This window comes from Pleurodeles waltl, chromosome 4_1, assembly GCF_031143425.1.
Source record: "Pleurodeles waltl isolate 20211129_DDA chromosome 4_1, aPleWal1.hap1.20221129, whole genome shotgun sequence".
NCBI classification, from domain to species: Eukaryota; Metazoa; Chordata; class Amphibia; order Caudata; family Salamandridae; genus Pleurodeles; species Pleurodeles waltl.
In genome coordinates, this window is record NC_090442.1 from 650780139 (window position 1) to 650794663 (window position 14525).

General features: G+C 41.9%; 1 protein-coding gene across 5 annotated transcripts in view; it reads right to left on the bottom strand.

The window, feature by feature from the left end:
- Positions 1-14525, bottom strand: part of VEZT (vezatin, adherens junctions transmembrane protein) — a 201952-nt gene that overhangs the window by 68308 nt on the left and 119119 nt on the right. For 3 of the 5 annotated variants that reach the window (XR_011202311.1, XM_069229097.1, XM_069229099.1), the window contains one exon: positions 2261-2410. Coding sequence is in view for 4 of the 5 variants with exons in the window: in XM_069229097.1 (XP_069085198.1) it covers positions 2261-2410 (150 nt within the window). In the remaining variant the exon portion in view is untranslated. The remainder of the gene's footprint in view (positions 1-2260; positions 2411-14525) is intronic. The other 2 variants (XM_069229098.1, XM_069229100.1) reach the window with 1 other exon arrangement.

Here is a 14525-nt window from a genome sequence, read left to right on the forward strand (position 1 = left end):
TCTAAGCGGCACAGACCACTGTCTAAACAACACCCTAAAACCTCTAAAGCATATCAGGATTTGGTAAGGGCAGAGCTCTGCAAGAACACAATCCTACAATTATTTCAGTATTTTCCTATTAGTATGTGATGCAGATAAACTGAACTCTCTCTGATTTTTGTCCTGATGACACTAGTCTGCACCTTCTTCACTATTTGTAATGTTTTATTCAGTTTCGAGTGTTTTTGTATTGTGTGGATTTTGTTGTTATGTTATGTTGTTAAGATTTATTACTATAATGCACAAATGACCATGGATTGAGACAATTCTTTTGTTTGGAACTACTTATTGCTTTAAAGGAACAGTAGATTATGATGTGGCTTTTAAAAAGAAAATAATAAGCATTTTTCTAATCATGTTCAGTTATATGATTTTATGTGTGCATCAGTAAAAGTAGGAATTGGATAGTTTTACTTGTTGAAAGAATTGTTTTTTTTTCTCGTGTCTTGAAACCTCTTACAGCACAGTTCGCTCTCCATCTCGGTAGTGTCAATTTGATACTTAGTGTGGAAGTCATGGATGCAAAACATGCTTGGAAAAAACACAAAGATACAGCAACAATTTTGCACTGGCCCTCGCTACAGAAAAATGCAGAATAAAATGTGCAACTAAACAGAGTGTGGAAAAACATGTTTCAAGGTTAGCACAAGTGAGAATTGTTGATCAATTATATAAAAAGAAACACACATAGATTGTCTCTCTCCCACTCTCCTGTTTCAACCTTGCAAAAGGAAAGAGATAGGGTTAAATAGGCAGAATGAATAGATCAGTGTTTACGTCTGTGAACGGATTTCATAATATTTTATCCTGGCTTCCTCTTTACCTTAGCGGTCCAATTTCTTCAACAGGATATTTTACAAGGCTCAGGCCGTCTTGGTGCTTCCACAATAGAGATTTGTAGGCTTGCTGAAAACCACATCTGCTAAATGTCTACTTGGCCAGTCATGAATTACAGCCGCTATATTAATGATACGTTTTTTTATTTAGTGCGATCACTCACTCCAGCACTTACGAACTACCCTGGAAGACACATAAATAAAGCAGTTCTTAAAATACCAATAAACGAACTCAAATATCTTAACATCTTAACATTTACAAACTGATTTAAGAACTTCTATGTTTTCTTGGCCTTAAGCCACAGTGAGTATGGAACTTACACTCATTCAGATATGAGAATATCTTTTATACCCAAGGGATGATGGATGCTCTGCAGAACTGATTCTAATGAATAAGGGTGCTCTGCAATGTTTGATACATTTGAACATTCACAAGTGTCTGGAAACCTGGATGGAAATTTACACCACTGGGTCTGGTCATTCAATACCAGCGGGTTGGGGGGGGGGGGGGGGGGGGGGGGGGGTGAGGGGAAGATTAGTAGGTTTAAACGCATAGATGGAGAGAAACAAGGATATAGCTTATTTTTTATGACATTGTACCCTTTACTGTTGCAATGTCAGCACAAGCAAACCCTCCCTGTCTACTGGTTGAAATTTGAATGCTAAACAACACACAGAGGCAAGACTGAGGAATGCGTGCATCTTACCTATCTATTGCACATAAACGTAACAACACAGTCCTCAAATGCATTGTTAACTTCCAGGCCCAAGTTTGCAGTACTTGAAACAAAATACACATGAAACCCACAATAACTCCTGAACTTGAGATGGACTTAACTATATCAGCAACTATTCTAGGAGACTAGGGGTGACTGAGCAAATGTACACAGTGTTTACTGTAAAGACTCTTTCTCTTTTTAACTATGTAGGCTTCACCCACTTCCAGTCTCACTTTCAGGTACTGAGGATATACTCATCCCTGAGCCAAAGAAATTATGCTACTTGTGCAGCGATTTTTCAGCATGAACAAATAAAGCATGGCACCTTACAATGGTAATTCTACTTCCCTTCATGTTTAATTAAAAAGAAGTATACATAGCTGTTGAATTAATAACAAGGCAACACTAATGCCCTCTTTGCAGTCAGACATGAATGCAAGTTCCTACAGTCCCTGTTAAGATGCGCCTTCTGAATTAAGAGTGAGACTTGAGAGTGGCATTCAGCTTTTATGCATCTGTGAGAAGAGGTTGTTAAATTACTGAACATGTTAGAATTTCTACATTGTGTGCTGCATGGGTGGAAAAAAACAGTAAACAGTAGGGTATCCAAAGTGTATCTCAGAAAGACCCAGTGGCGGGTGGGCTCGAGGGCTTGGAAAAGGATATTTTTTCAGCATGTAGAGGGTGGACAGTCTCGAGAGGCGGAAGTTGGCTCGGACGGACCTGTAGACAGCTTTTCGAAGGCCAATGAGGTGCTGGTTGGGATTCTGGCTGGCTTTGTCGAAGGGGCAAGCGGCACTGACCCTGTCAAGCAAACTTGAAGAGTAAAATGTGATACATCTGTACAGGTGTCCTCGCGCATCCCAAAGCACAGCATCAACAGCAGCACTGTCGTCAATCACTTATGAGGCACACCCACTAGATAAAAAAAATTAAGGAGGAGGCAGCATGCACTGAAACTGCCCATTCTAAGGAACCACAAGACAACAGCATCAATATCTATCATTCATGAGGGGTGGTATGTTTCAAAAACTGTAACGAACAAACGAATGGTGTGGAAGGTGGCAGTAAGCGTCATACGGGTTACGGGGTACAATGGCAAGACAAGTGCCTGGCCAACTAGTGCCATGTATCTCTCCAACGATGGATTAGCAATAGTCCTACTACACGTTTTATGAAACTGTCCTGCCAACCTTACGGTGCCAGTTCTCAACATAATACCGTCTGACCCAGTGAACTCATGTCAAAGAGAGCAAGCATTAGTGTGTGCCTGTTTGACATCACCATTTCATTTTTGTATTAAAAGTGGTAGATAACAAAAGACAACTATGAACATTTGACTTTTAGTCCATACAACCGGACATAGAGTATAGAAATTAAAAGCATTCACAGTTATTCTGTTGGGATCACAGCTCTCACGAAAGGGAATAATGCATGTTCATTCGACAACCCATGGAAGAGGCATATAAAGATAACAACGTCACCATGACCCTAAAACACAAAAGGATATGTATGTCTAATTCTGTTCTACTATTCAAAACCAAGTAAATAATTTGAGAGATTCAATTTCCCCCCGTGAGGTTTTGAAGCCTTTATATCATTGATGTTGTCACTTTCAGAGTTCCATTTAAGAGATAACTCTGCGTTGTTTTTTGCTGGTTTGTTTTCATGTTGTGCCATATTGATCTTATCTTTTTATCTATATTTTATTAAAATGTTTGACAATTTAGCAAGTTTCTAATTTGCTACGAACAAATAGAGCTGAAGTGTATATATGCTATTTATATTATTACTAATGTACAGACTAGGAACGAAATTGTTCCAGTGTATAACAGGCAAGAAGCGCAGAATGACCGGCACAGAAACCAGCAGGCAAGCAATTTAAAAATGGCAAAAATGGTTTTAGGGAAAGGGTTACAGACTATGGCCCTCCGCCGCCCGCTAAACTCAGACTGCCCAGAGACTGCCTGTGCGGTCCAAACACCGCCAGCCCTATCTAGAGTTCACAACAGCGCCTTAACATTGCAGCTGGCTCGTAATCGAGCCGGTGGCAATGTAGCGGTACAGCGAGTGAAGCAGCACCTTTTGCGCATTCACTGCCCGGATTACGCGACAGGGCTTTGCATGGCAGTGAAGGGGCCCCCGACGCCTCCATTCCGCCGGCCTTTCCATGGCAATGGTACCGCCATGAAAAGGCTGGAAGTATGGGGACTCAAACGGGAGGGCAGCACTGCTTGCAGCGCTGCCCTGGAGGATTACAACCGCCGGGACCACCAGGCTGCCGGCTGGCAGCAACCTGGCAGTGATGGCAGTCAGACCGTGGCGGCTTTGCCACGGTCGTAATGTGGCGGTCCGACCGCCACTGTGAGTCTGGCGGTCTCAAGTCCACCAGACTCACGATGAGGGCCTATATCCTTATATTAATGGAGAGCATGTAGACCAGACTGTTAAGTACATCCCAGATAGGGATAGAGCTATGTATATATGTTTTCTGGAAGATTAGGTCTAGATCTGGCCAACAGTGAGGATGTACAACTTCACAGTCTGGGGGCAGTAAAGTGAATTGTTTATTGAATCATCCAATGTATTTGGATTTTTAAGTGGTGCATAAGTTGAGTTTGTTTTACTGCAGTGATCTCTTGGAAGTTTGACCTTGATACTTTCAGAGAGGTGCGGGGAAAGTTCCTGTGATGCACCTGGATAAAGCTGAGGATTGTTAATGTTTTTTCTAACTCTTATGGTGAGGCAGAGAGTTGTGGCGGTGAGGATGGTGCTCGGTCTCTTCTTTTTTTGGCCCAATATCTGCTTTTCATTAATCTAGCTGGTCCTCTGGCACAGAGGGCATAAGTATAGACTCGGAATTGAGTTCACAATGGAAGCAACATCTTCGATGTAAAGGTTTGCATTAATGCACAGGCTCTTTCTAAGGAATTGCCATATGTTGAATTTGTACTAGTTTAAAACACCTATCTCAGAGACAATACAGGGATTCACATCCCTGAGGTGGATCCCTCTCACATCCTTTGAGGTGGAACAATCTGATGTAGGAAGCAGGGGTGATGGATGAGCTGAAAAACAGGGATGCAGTGGAAGCAGATGCTAGACTTCATCATTGACTAAAGTCTTTCAGTACCTACAACTGTATTGAATTGTGTGTGACTTCAGAAAACATTGCAGTAGACAATGACTGCTCCTGATGTATTTTGCTCTACCATAGTAGAATCGAGTTCCTTCAGTAACTGACTAGGAAGAAGTGTTCAAGGGATGACCTCTTGGGGACAGGAATTAAAGACACCATGCTTGAAGGCTCAGTGCCATACCAGAGGGAGTAGTTTAAGATGTTGGATATGGAGAATGCAAGGTTTGGGGTACACTCATTGGGAGGCAGGGATGGTGTCACTGGAAGGATCTAGGAGTGCACAGGATGGATTTGATTTCTTCCAGTAACACAGTGATAAATTAAAACAGCTTGTCGATCATGCCATGTAAAGAAAGATAATGGAGGCTGCTGTGAGGGAGCTCTTCAACAAAGCTTCTTCAGTCTGGAATTCTATTCTGCCATGCAAGAGACACCACTTGTCCTGTAAGCTAGTAAATATCAAGGCGCAGAGCACTGACAAGCCTCCATTACCATGTGTTCATTCTTCAATTTTAACTGCACCAAAAATACATTTGCTATAATATTGTGTTCAAAAAGCACTTGAGGGGAAGGTTGGGTGGATCTAAACTGAGAAGCCCGGAAGGCTTTAGTTTGTTGGTTTTGATATACCTTCCCTAGCATAAAGAAGCATATACACGCATACAGCTGATGTTGGTGAAGTGGGGAATGTCAGGTCACACCAACAGAAAAATGTAAGAACATTTCTTGCTAGATTTTATTATTATATTTTGTAGATATCTCTCATATTAGAGTGGTTGCTGTTCAGTAAAAATAAGAACCGGCTTAAAAGGGTTTAGATGCATGCAGTGACAATAAATCTCATTAAACAACTGTGCCTCTAGGCACATTGCAACAGACTCCAGTCACACCATTATGTAAGCAGGTCATTGTTTCATAGGCGTCAAAATAAAGCCGACAGCATACGGTACTCCTTTTAATGCTCTCCGTGAGGGGTATAATCTATCTCCCTCCGTATGCCCCCCTGCTTCAACTAGCGTGCGAAGCAGCCTGGAAGTAGCCAGATAATCACCAAACCAGGGGTGTTTACAATTATATATCTGTCAACAGAAATGCTTCAAGAGGAGAGCTGTGTAAATTAGGTCGCCACTGGATTTGTATGCAATATGTCTGCTGGTAGCTGCGCATTTCGTCCTTGGGTAACATAGAATGATGACCTCATATGACACAATGCCAGTCAGCAGGGGTAAAGCAAACCTCAAAAGACCCCATAAGGTTATCAGAGGTAAAGCTGTTCATTTCAACTGGAGTGAGAAATCTCTAAAAATCGTTCGTGACAATGGGTTTGAGCAGTATCTGGATCCCGATCCCTACCTTCATCAAAAAATAGTAGCTCAATGCCAAATCGTACACCTGTTCTCTTCTATATAAAGGCAATGCACTGTGTACATATAGATTTAAATTTGTTCATGTTAGGTCAGTCTGTGCTTTTCAAAAACAGAGAAAAACAAAAACAGTACAAATGAACAGCAAAGCTACTATTTACACGTTACTGGACACGAAATCCAAGTAGTCGCCAACAGCAAAATGGACGATTTGAACGCTTAGTTTTAGGAGGTAGCCCTGAACAATGTAACTATCCAGATTGAAGCAAACTTGGGCATGAGGGAAAATGGCAGCCATTCTATTTTTTAAAGAAACACGCAACACAAACAACTTTTTATTTTCTTCAATGTTAGAACTAGAAATCATGAGGTGATATTGGAGAGCAGAACCATGCAGACCAAGAAGCGGAAACCGTAGTGCGAGGCTGAATCTTTCCATGAAGAATAGAGGGGGGGAAATGCTAAATGGATGAACAGGTGTATGACCAGTGGAATGGGCAGCACTGCACTCAATGTTTATGTTATATTGTGTTTTGCTGGCTTCAGCTTCTGGTAATTTGATGGAAGATCTACTACTATTATGGCTTTCTGGGAGTCTGGCACAATAGTCTTTTTTTCTACCTATATGCCGTTGGCAATGCCCAATTAACACACTGGCCTCTCAGAATAACGCCCTTTCGCCTCGTTGGCGAGGAGAGCCCCATTTAAATGCCACACAACTGTTGTAGCACGTGCTATGAAGACACTGTTGTCATAATACACACACTAACACAGTGTGGAGAGACTGTCAGGAATAACTCTAAGAGAGATACAGAAACTATGAAGAGCATACAGTCAGAGTGAAAGAGGCGGATTGTCAGACGGAGTGACTGCGTCAGAGCACGGAAAAATACAGACAGTGAGGGGGAAGCAGTCACACTTCTAGCCTTGCAGTAATATTCACAGAAGCACTCATAAGGGGAGAGACCATTAGACGGACGCAGCTATCAAAAGGAACAGAGAGAGATGCGAGAGGTAAAATCAGATAATGACATACAAACAGCCAGAGACAGACTGGAATTAACTGAAAGCACATCGGCTAAAAGGGAGACAGAGAGAGACGATAAAATAGGTAAAATAAATTAAAAGAGGAAATGATAGGAGTACTGAGAGGCACCCAGGCACGGCAGAGACACATATGCATTTAAGAAACAAAGAATCCTAACTGGAATGATAACTACTTCTTTAATTACCACAATAGTTTTACTCCCAAAGTTTCGCTAGAACTGAGTACAATTTTGCTACCTTCCAACCTAATCTGAGAACTGTCAAATAAATTAACTTTGTTGCTTTTGAGTTTTTAGTTTTTTCCAATAGTGCATAGCATGGGAGCTGAGCTCGGCTCAGTATCACTTAGTTAAAGGCTTCATGAGGGTCCAGGAGCACTGCAAAGGTTTTTGCCTCCAAAGGCAAAAAAAACATGTTGCCACCCAACACCTCCCCTCCTCCCCCCTAAAATGGTGCCAGAGTCAATATGGCGACTAGTTGCCAGTCACACTTTAGGTAGCTGACTAGCACTGTCTTGATGTAGTTCTGGCCCTACAAGTTTCTGTGTCTTTGCCCCCTGTGTATCCATTTTGGTCATCCTGGTTGTTATGCTCTGTCAAAATGTTAACCATGGAGTCTTTGCTGGAGGCATTCTCCTAACTTTCATCCCATGCTGTCTAGTGACAGGATGGCCTCATCATTAAAAGATTCCGTGATTTACTCACAAAAAAACCATCAAAATTACCTTCAAACGTTTCCAACTGTTGAGATGGAAATGTCCCCTGCATAGTAAATGAGCATGTATCCTGCCCTCAGTGCCCAACTGCAAGTGAAACTGGTATTCATACTTTTATTTTGACCCTGCCATCACACTACACTAGAGTGTGCAAAGAGGCCTAGGCATGCCCCTGACAATGTGAGCTTCAGGATCTGTCCTGCGACCTGGAGATGCACAGTAAGCAAAGGACTACTGTCCTTTGCGTGGTTGGAGCACACTGGGTGGTGGTGGCAGCATATCGTGTTTTGAATCTTTAGTGTGATCGGACCTCCTTTCTGTGTCAAATCTACATCCAAAATGTACTCCCAAACTATTCTGCACCACCAGTTATAAAAACAAAAAACACCCCCACAATCCTTCCGAGATACTTGAGATTATCTGAGGTCATGCCAGTGAGCAGCCTAGTTTACAGTCGAGCAACCCAGGAGGAGGAAATGCTGCTTCCTTTAAGACTGCATGGTTAGTTGGTGTCTCAGTGTGACAGTGATGTCTCACCATGTTCGGCTGTGTCAGAACATGCCCACACTATCACTGGAGGACATGAGCAGAGGACTGACGCAGTCAGAAACTCGTCATATCACACTACACTAAAAAGTCCCAACATTAAGCAATTTACACTTCTCCAGGATGCGAGTTACAGCTTCCTAGAAGCAGAGAGGTACAATCCAGCAACAAATGTGATACCTGGCAAATTAAAACATTCTTTAACGTGCAGCACACGTTGCCATCAGTATGCATGATTGATGGTTCCTGCTGTATTTAAAGCTATTTAATCTTAGACCTTTTCCACCCTTGAAATACACCGTGTTGGACACAGAACTGAGAAAAATATAAGCTTTTATAGCCTTTTGGACTCGAAACTAACAATAATCAAGCCATTTAACACATTGACAACTGCTGAAATTCAGTACGTTTGGAGATAAAATAAGAAAAGAGAAATAGGATGATATGGAAAATAATGTTGACAAAAGAAAATGAAAACCTCCATATTGATCGTGAACTTCCCTTTCGGTGTCTTCACTATTGAATATCGAAATCTTTAGATGTTTTATTATAATATTTATTTGAATGTTTTGATACACAGAATAGCCACTCTCCACCCAGCACATTCACAGATGATGTTCTCCATAATAGACTAGACTCATTATAACAGACTACTCAACAAATTTGCATGGACACCTTCACCATGACAATCTTGCAACAAAAACCACCCTCTGCTCTTACTGACAACTGTGAGTCAATGACCTTCAAGTTGGACGTTCCCAGGTTTAATCAGATCATAACAAAGCTTGTTAGTGCACTGCTCGCTACCGGTAATTACGAATCTCAAGAATGCTTGAAGTGGCCACGTCCAACCATGGTTAAGATCCTCAGACCTACAATCAGCTCAAAACTCAGAAAACCTCCAAATCTATTTAATCTTCAACAAAGTCCAGTCTGGTTTCCATTCATGCCATCGAACCAAACCAACCCTAATCAATATTAGAGAAGCGCTACCTACATCGTGAGATTACAAACAAAATTGCGCCTTCATCTTCCCTGTGATTTCTGCCACCACAATCGGTACTGTGGACAAGAGTATTGTGCTTGGCCCTTTGAACCATAAAGTACAGGAGTGGTTCTGTGGTTCTACTGTGGCTGAAGTCTTCAGAACCCGTCCAAATAAGAACTTTTAATGCAGCCTTATAGCGTCACACATGGTGTGCCTTCGGCTCAACAGTGAGTCAAATTCACTTAATTCGCTGTGGTAACATTGTGAACATTTAGTTAGCCACAAAATGAGCTACAATATGTAGGGTAACATTCCCGTTCTTGATAATACTAATAATGGATGCATTGCAATTTTTTGAGCCCTGACGCCTCTCAAACAGAGGCTCGGTAACTTGGCGTCTGCACATGTCTCCCACCACTGTTTGACAGGCACACTACCCTCCTGTGCCCGGCACACAAGGTGAAGAATCTGGGAGTCATCCTCGATGAAGAACTATTTATCCTCCAAGGAAACAGTGTGATTAATGCCCGCTCTATGGGCTCTTGCTCCTGATGCTGAAGCTATAACACAGGGTTGCCCAGATCTTTGCAGTTTTCATCTTCTACAGCGACGGTGAAAGATACATACTTCGCCATGTGCATGAGAGAGAATGTGCGTTGTTTTTTCTTCTTTTTTTTTTTTTTACACTGATGGAACAATCTGGCATTTAGGGATAAAAGTACCCAATCATGAACTGCTGCATCAAGTATCCCAGTTAGGAACTACCCAATGCTGAGCCTTGTGGCTGGTATCATTCCCACTTTCAGCAGGTAATACCCACTGTAGGTCCACACCTACAATTATTTCTTAGGAAAGAGACAATTGTCTGTGATCACAGTGCTGCCAAGTTTGTTGGAATAGTTGTTCAGCATTGGCCGGGCACTTGCTCATCTACATGCAAGCAACATAGGTCACACACAGGATTTCTTGTGTTTGAATGCATGTTTTTGCCACAGGTTTAAAATCTGTGTGCCAGCTTCACCACCTTGTTCCAGTGTTTTTAGCGAGTGAGCCATCTGCGTAGCCTAATATGGGAAGATAGTAGGCAGTGATAAAGTAATAGATGGAGTAATAATCTACTTTAAACTAGACTGCTCTTGACCCAGTGAAGGTAACACAAATGATCACTCTAGCTCCACAAATGTTCGAGTTTGAGTTTATTAGCTGTGATAAGGGTTGTAGCATGTTTTCTCCCTCTATTTTATTGGAATTAGCAACTAATAATGTTTTGTGCATGACTTGGGAGTGCCAGAGGTACATGAGCCAATCGGTATGCAGGTAACATGGCACAAGTTAGAGAGTCCTGAGGAGGATTATCTCTTTTAAAAACACAAAATGACAATCTGTAGGGCTCTATGCTGCTTAGTTCTAGACTCATGCACCTGCCATCTGGGTGAGGCAGATGCTGTTGTTAGCGGGCACTGACGAGTAGTCAGCCAACTTGGCAGCAGTGGGCACATTCTGAAACAAGGGGTAACGAAGAATGCAGTCATAAAAGAGAATGAAGCTGGAGTAACGATGACTAGAACCATGACACCAAGCAGGTGTTACATGTGACCTGTCAGCCGTCTGCTGGTACCCTTTCCCCGTTATTGTGGTAAATAAGGGTCACTTTTCTAGACTTATGCAGATTTAGGACTCGTGGTGATGTGATAACTAGTACTGGAATAGTTTAATATAATGTGTGAGGCTCCTTAGGCATGTGAACAAGTATTGCCCGCTTGCTTTTAAGTTTGTAGGATCCATGCATCAGTGTCAAAGATCCTACAGTGGCGGCTGAGAGCTCTCAGATGACGTCATATGCCGAAAAAATACCTCATGATGTTCAGATGGGCTAAAAACTACACAAAGTTATATTTCCCTCAGCCAGAAGATTAAGAGTGGAAAACTCAAAAACTACACACTATATCTGACTTTCACAAAGGAAAAAACAAGAATCCATTCACAACGTTATTTAACCAGAGAATTGTGAAATAGGAAACACCTGCTGTTACAGATCTGCTAGCAAAACAAGAGCCTCTTGCTCTTGTATTAGCACTGTGCAGATGACTTTCTGGGTTACCAGATAGTTTTATATTTTTCTTCATATCGCAGATGCGGCATGAGGAGGGTCTCCAAGAAGCCACCTAAATTCTCATCTAAAGCCTGTGTTCAGAGCTAGGCATGGTCTCCAAGTACTTCTAAATAGCTTGGCTTTTTACATATGAGTAGCTATCAGTCGCCAGTGCTCATCAGATAATGAATCCACCCACATTATGGTCTCTCCTACTGAACTAAGCTAATGACTTCTCCCGACTCACGAATTCGTCTTTTTCCCCCGCAGGGGTGTTATTTAGTTTTTTCGGGAGCCAATTCCCTTTAGTCATCCTGTAAACAGTGTAGTCTTTTTTATTTTGTTACTAGGGACGGGTGCTCCTAGAAGGGTCTGTACAGCATATTAGAACATTGGAATGCTGGGGGCTCCATTGAAAACAATGGAGTGCTGCGGGCTTTTACTGGCCGGTAAAAGCCCGCAGCGCCAACATTCCAATGTTCGCTTTGTTCACAGCAACAGCTGTGAACAAAGCCTCACGGAGCCCGAGGGGATTTAAATCCCCTCGGGCTCCGTGAATTTTTTTTTTTTTTAATAGAACATTCTGCCCTGTGTGGCAGAATGTTCTAATAGCCTTAGAACCCGCCGTAGCGGGCTCTACTGGCTATTAAAGTCCCTCTCCCTTGTTAAATGCCCTCGCCTTCGGCTCAGGCATTTAACGCGGGGAGCGGGCCTTTAAAAACCGGTAGAGCCCGCTACGGCGGGTTCTAAGGCTATATTATCTCACCCTCTATTTCCTTGAGAGTCTGACTATCTGCCTTATTTTCTAGATCAACCCAACGACATGGCTCGATTCTGAATTACTGATTTAAAAAGTTCTCCTAAGGTAACTCCGGATTGAAATTATCCATTTTGTTCGGCAAAGTGTATCTTGGTTATTATGATCAGCAGTTTATCTAAACATCTGTTATTGAGCTATGGTGCATTCAACCTCCATATGTGTTTCTCATCTCTTTGGTGACTAACATATCAATACCAATGGTGAGAGGTCAGATATATCTCTAGCTAGGAAGTCTACCGAATGCAAAACACAGGAGCATGCAAGTGTGGTACAAAAGCAGTTGATCTCTGATAAGGAACTATGTAACCCTGACAAGAAGGAGTACTGTCCTTTGACGACACTACAGAGTCTTCTAGCATCCAAGAGACCCATAGCCATCACAGACTAACCTGGCCAGATTAGTCAGTGGGACTGACTCACAGGGATGGACACTGACCGGACTCTAGAGAGACCCATAATACCACTGAAGTCATCTTTTAGTAGCAGGTCCACCCTAGAGTTTTCAAGAGCAATCAAACAATTCCTGTTATAACTCAAGCTCCAGGGGCACTGACACACAGGGCTGCGACCTCTGTGTGCCCCAGTGTGTCACAAGCCTTAATGGACTATCCATCAGAGTCTTCCCATTTGTGGGTCATCATATACAATAGAGAATTCCAGGAGTAAGTGATGGCCTCCCACAGCCTTCAAAATAGTTGGCAAATTGTCCCACAAACTGACATTTAGTGCCAAGAACTGGGTCTCTTGGAATAACGCCAAAAAGGGCTTATACCTTTGTCAAAAGTGGATGTATATGCCACATTTAGTTTTATCCCTCAGCCTGTTAACATTGCACAAGAGCACTTTCGTGAGACCCTGAAGCTCATATCCCATCTCGACCATCAACATCCCAAAGTGTACTTCTATTTACTGAGGGTCAAATCATACAACGAGGTCTAATGATTTGTCTTCGGTAATCCAATGTCAAAGAGTGTACCAACTTTAACTATATTTATTCATTTCTAGTATTTGTACACCACATCTCTCCACAAAGGTATCAAAGCACTGTACATAAAATTTAAAGACAGCCATTTTAAAGATTTCATGTACAGAAAAGAGAATACAAAATTAGAAGTTTCAAGAGTATAAAAACTATAATTTAACAATGTTGTCAAGATCACCACAGCTTCAGAAAGTTTGTCACCACGACACAGCAGTGACATGCATCAAGTGTAATGGCAATATCTTTTAACTGTCCATTCCCAGATGTAGGAATTCAGCAATCGCCAACATCTTGAATACACAATACAATGTACTTGACACAATGCAATGCACTTCAGTGTAAACAGTGATTGATTTTAGTCAACAAAGAGAATTGCAACAACTTAAAAAAAATTTAAAAAACTAGTGAATAATCTCCAAACAGAAAATGCACACAAATGCATACACTCAAATGTATACACACACACACATATATATATATGTATATACATATATATATATATATGTACATACATATATATATATATATACACACACACACACACACACACACACAGGAATAACTGTATTGTTTTATTAATACCTTTGGTGCTGTTTGATGAATCTACACAAAACTTTCCAAAGTTCCGCCACCCCAGCTCCTTCTGGGAAGGTTTAGCATCTTTTGACAAAGCCACACATAACTTGGTTTGGCATGGAGTGCAGATCCATATTACAAAACTGCCAGGTGGGCTTAAAAGGGTAAAGTTGTGGAGCTATCTGGACCATTAGCTGACAAACGGATCTTGTACACGAGATTCGGACAGTTTACAGACCGAACTTTGCAAAATTAAGTCTGTCTCCCACCCCTCCAGCTCCAATGGACGAGGGTGCTTTTTCTACAATGTCTGTGAAACCAAGACTGATTGGCTCTGATAGAAAAGATTCTCTTGAAGCCGGCATTAAAGGATGCGGGGCAGGGTCTCTGTCTGCATCTTGAAAAAATTATCAAAATGCCACATAAGAGGCAGTGTGGGCACACCATGACCCCGAGACATACCTGTGGGGGTTACCCAGAGCTCCTTCTTCAAAGTTTAAAAATATATTTTTTTTAGTCTGTGTGTTTCGGTTTGCATGGCTGCTGTGCAAGTTATGCTTTGCAGAGCTAACCATAGCCGCTTAAATTTAGTAGTTTTGTGGTTTTAATCCATATTATTCTCACTTGATTATATGTACATCTATGGACATGTACAAGTAAAA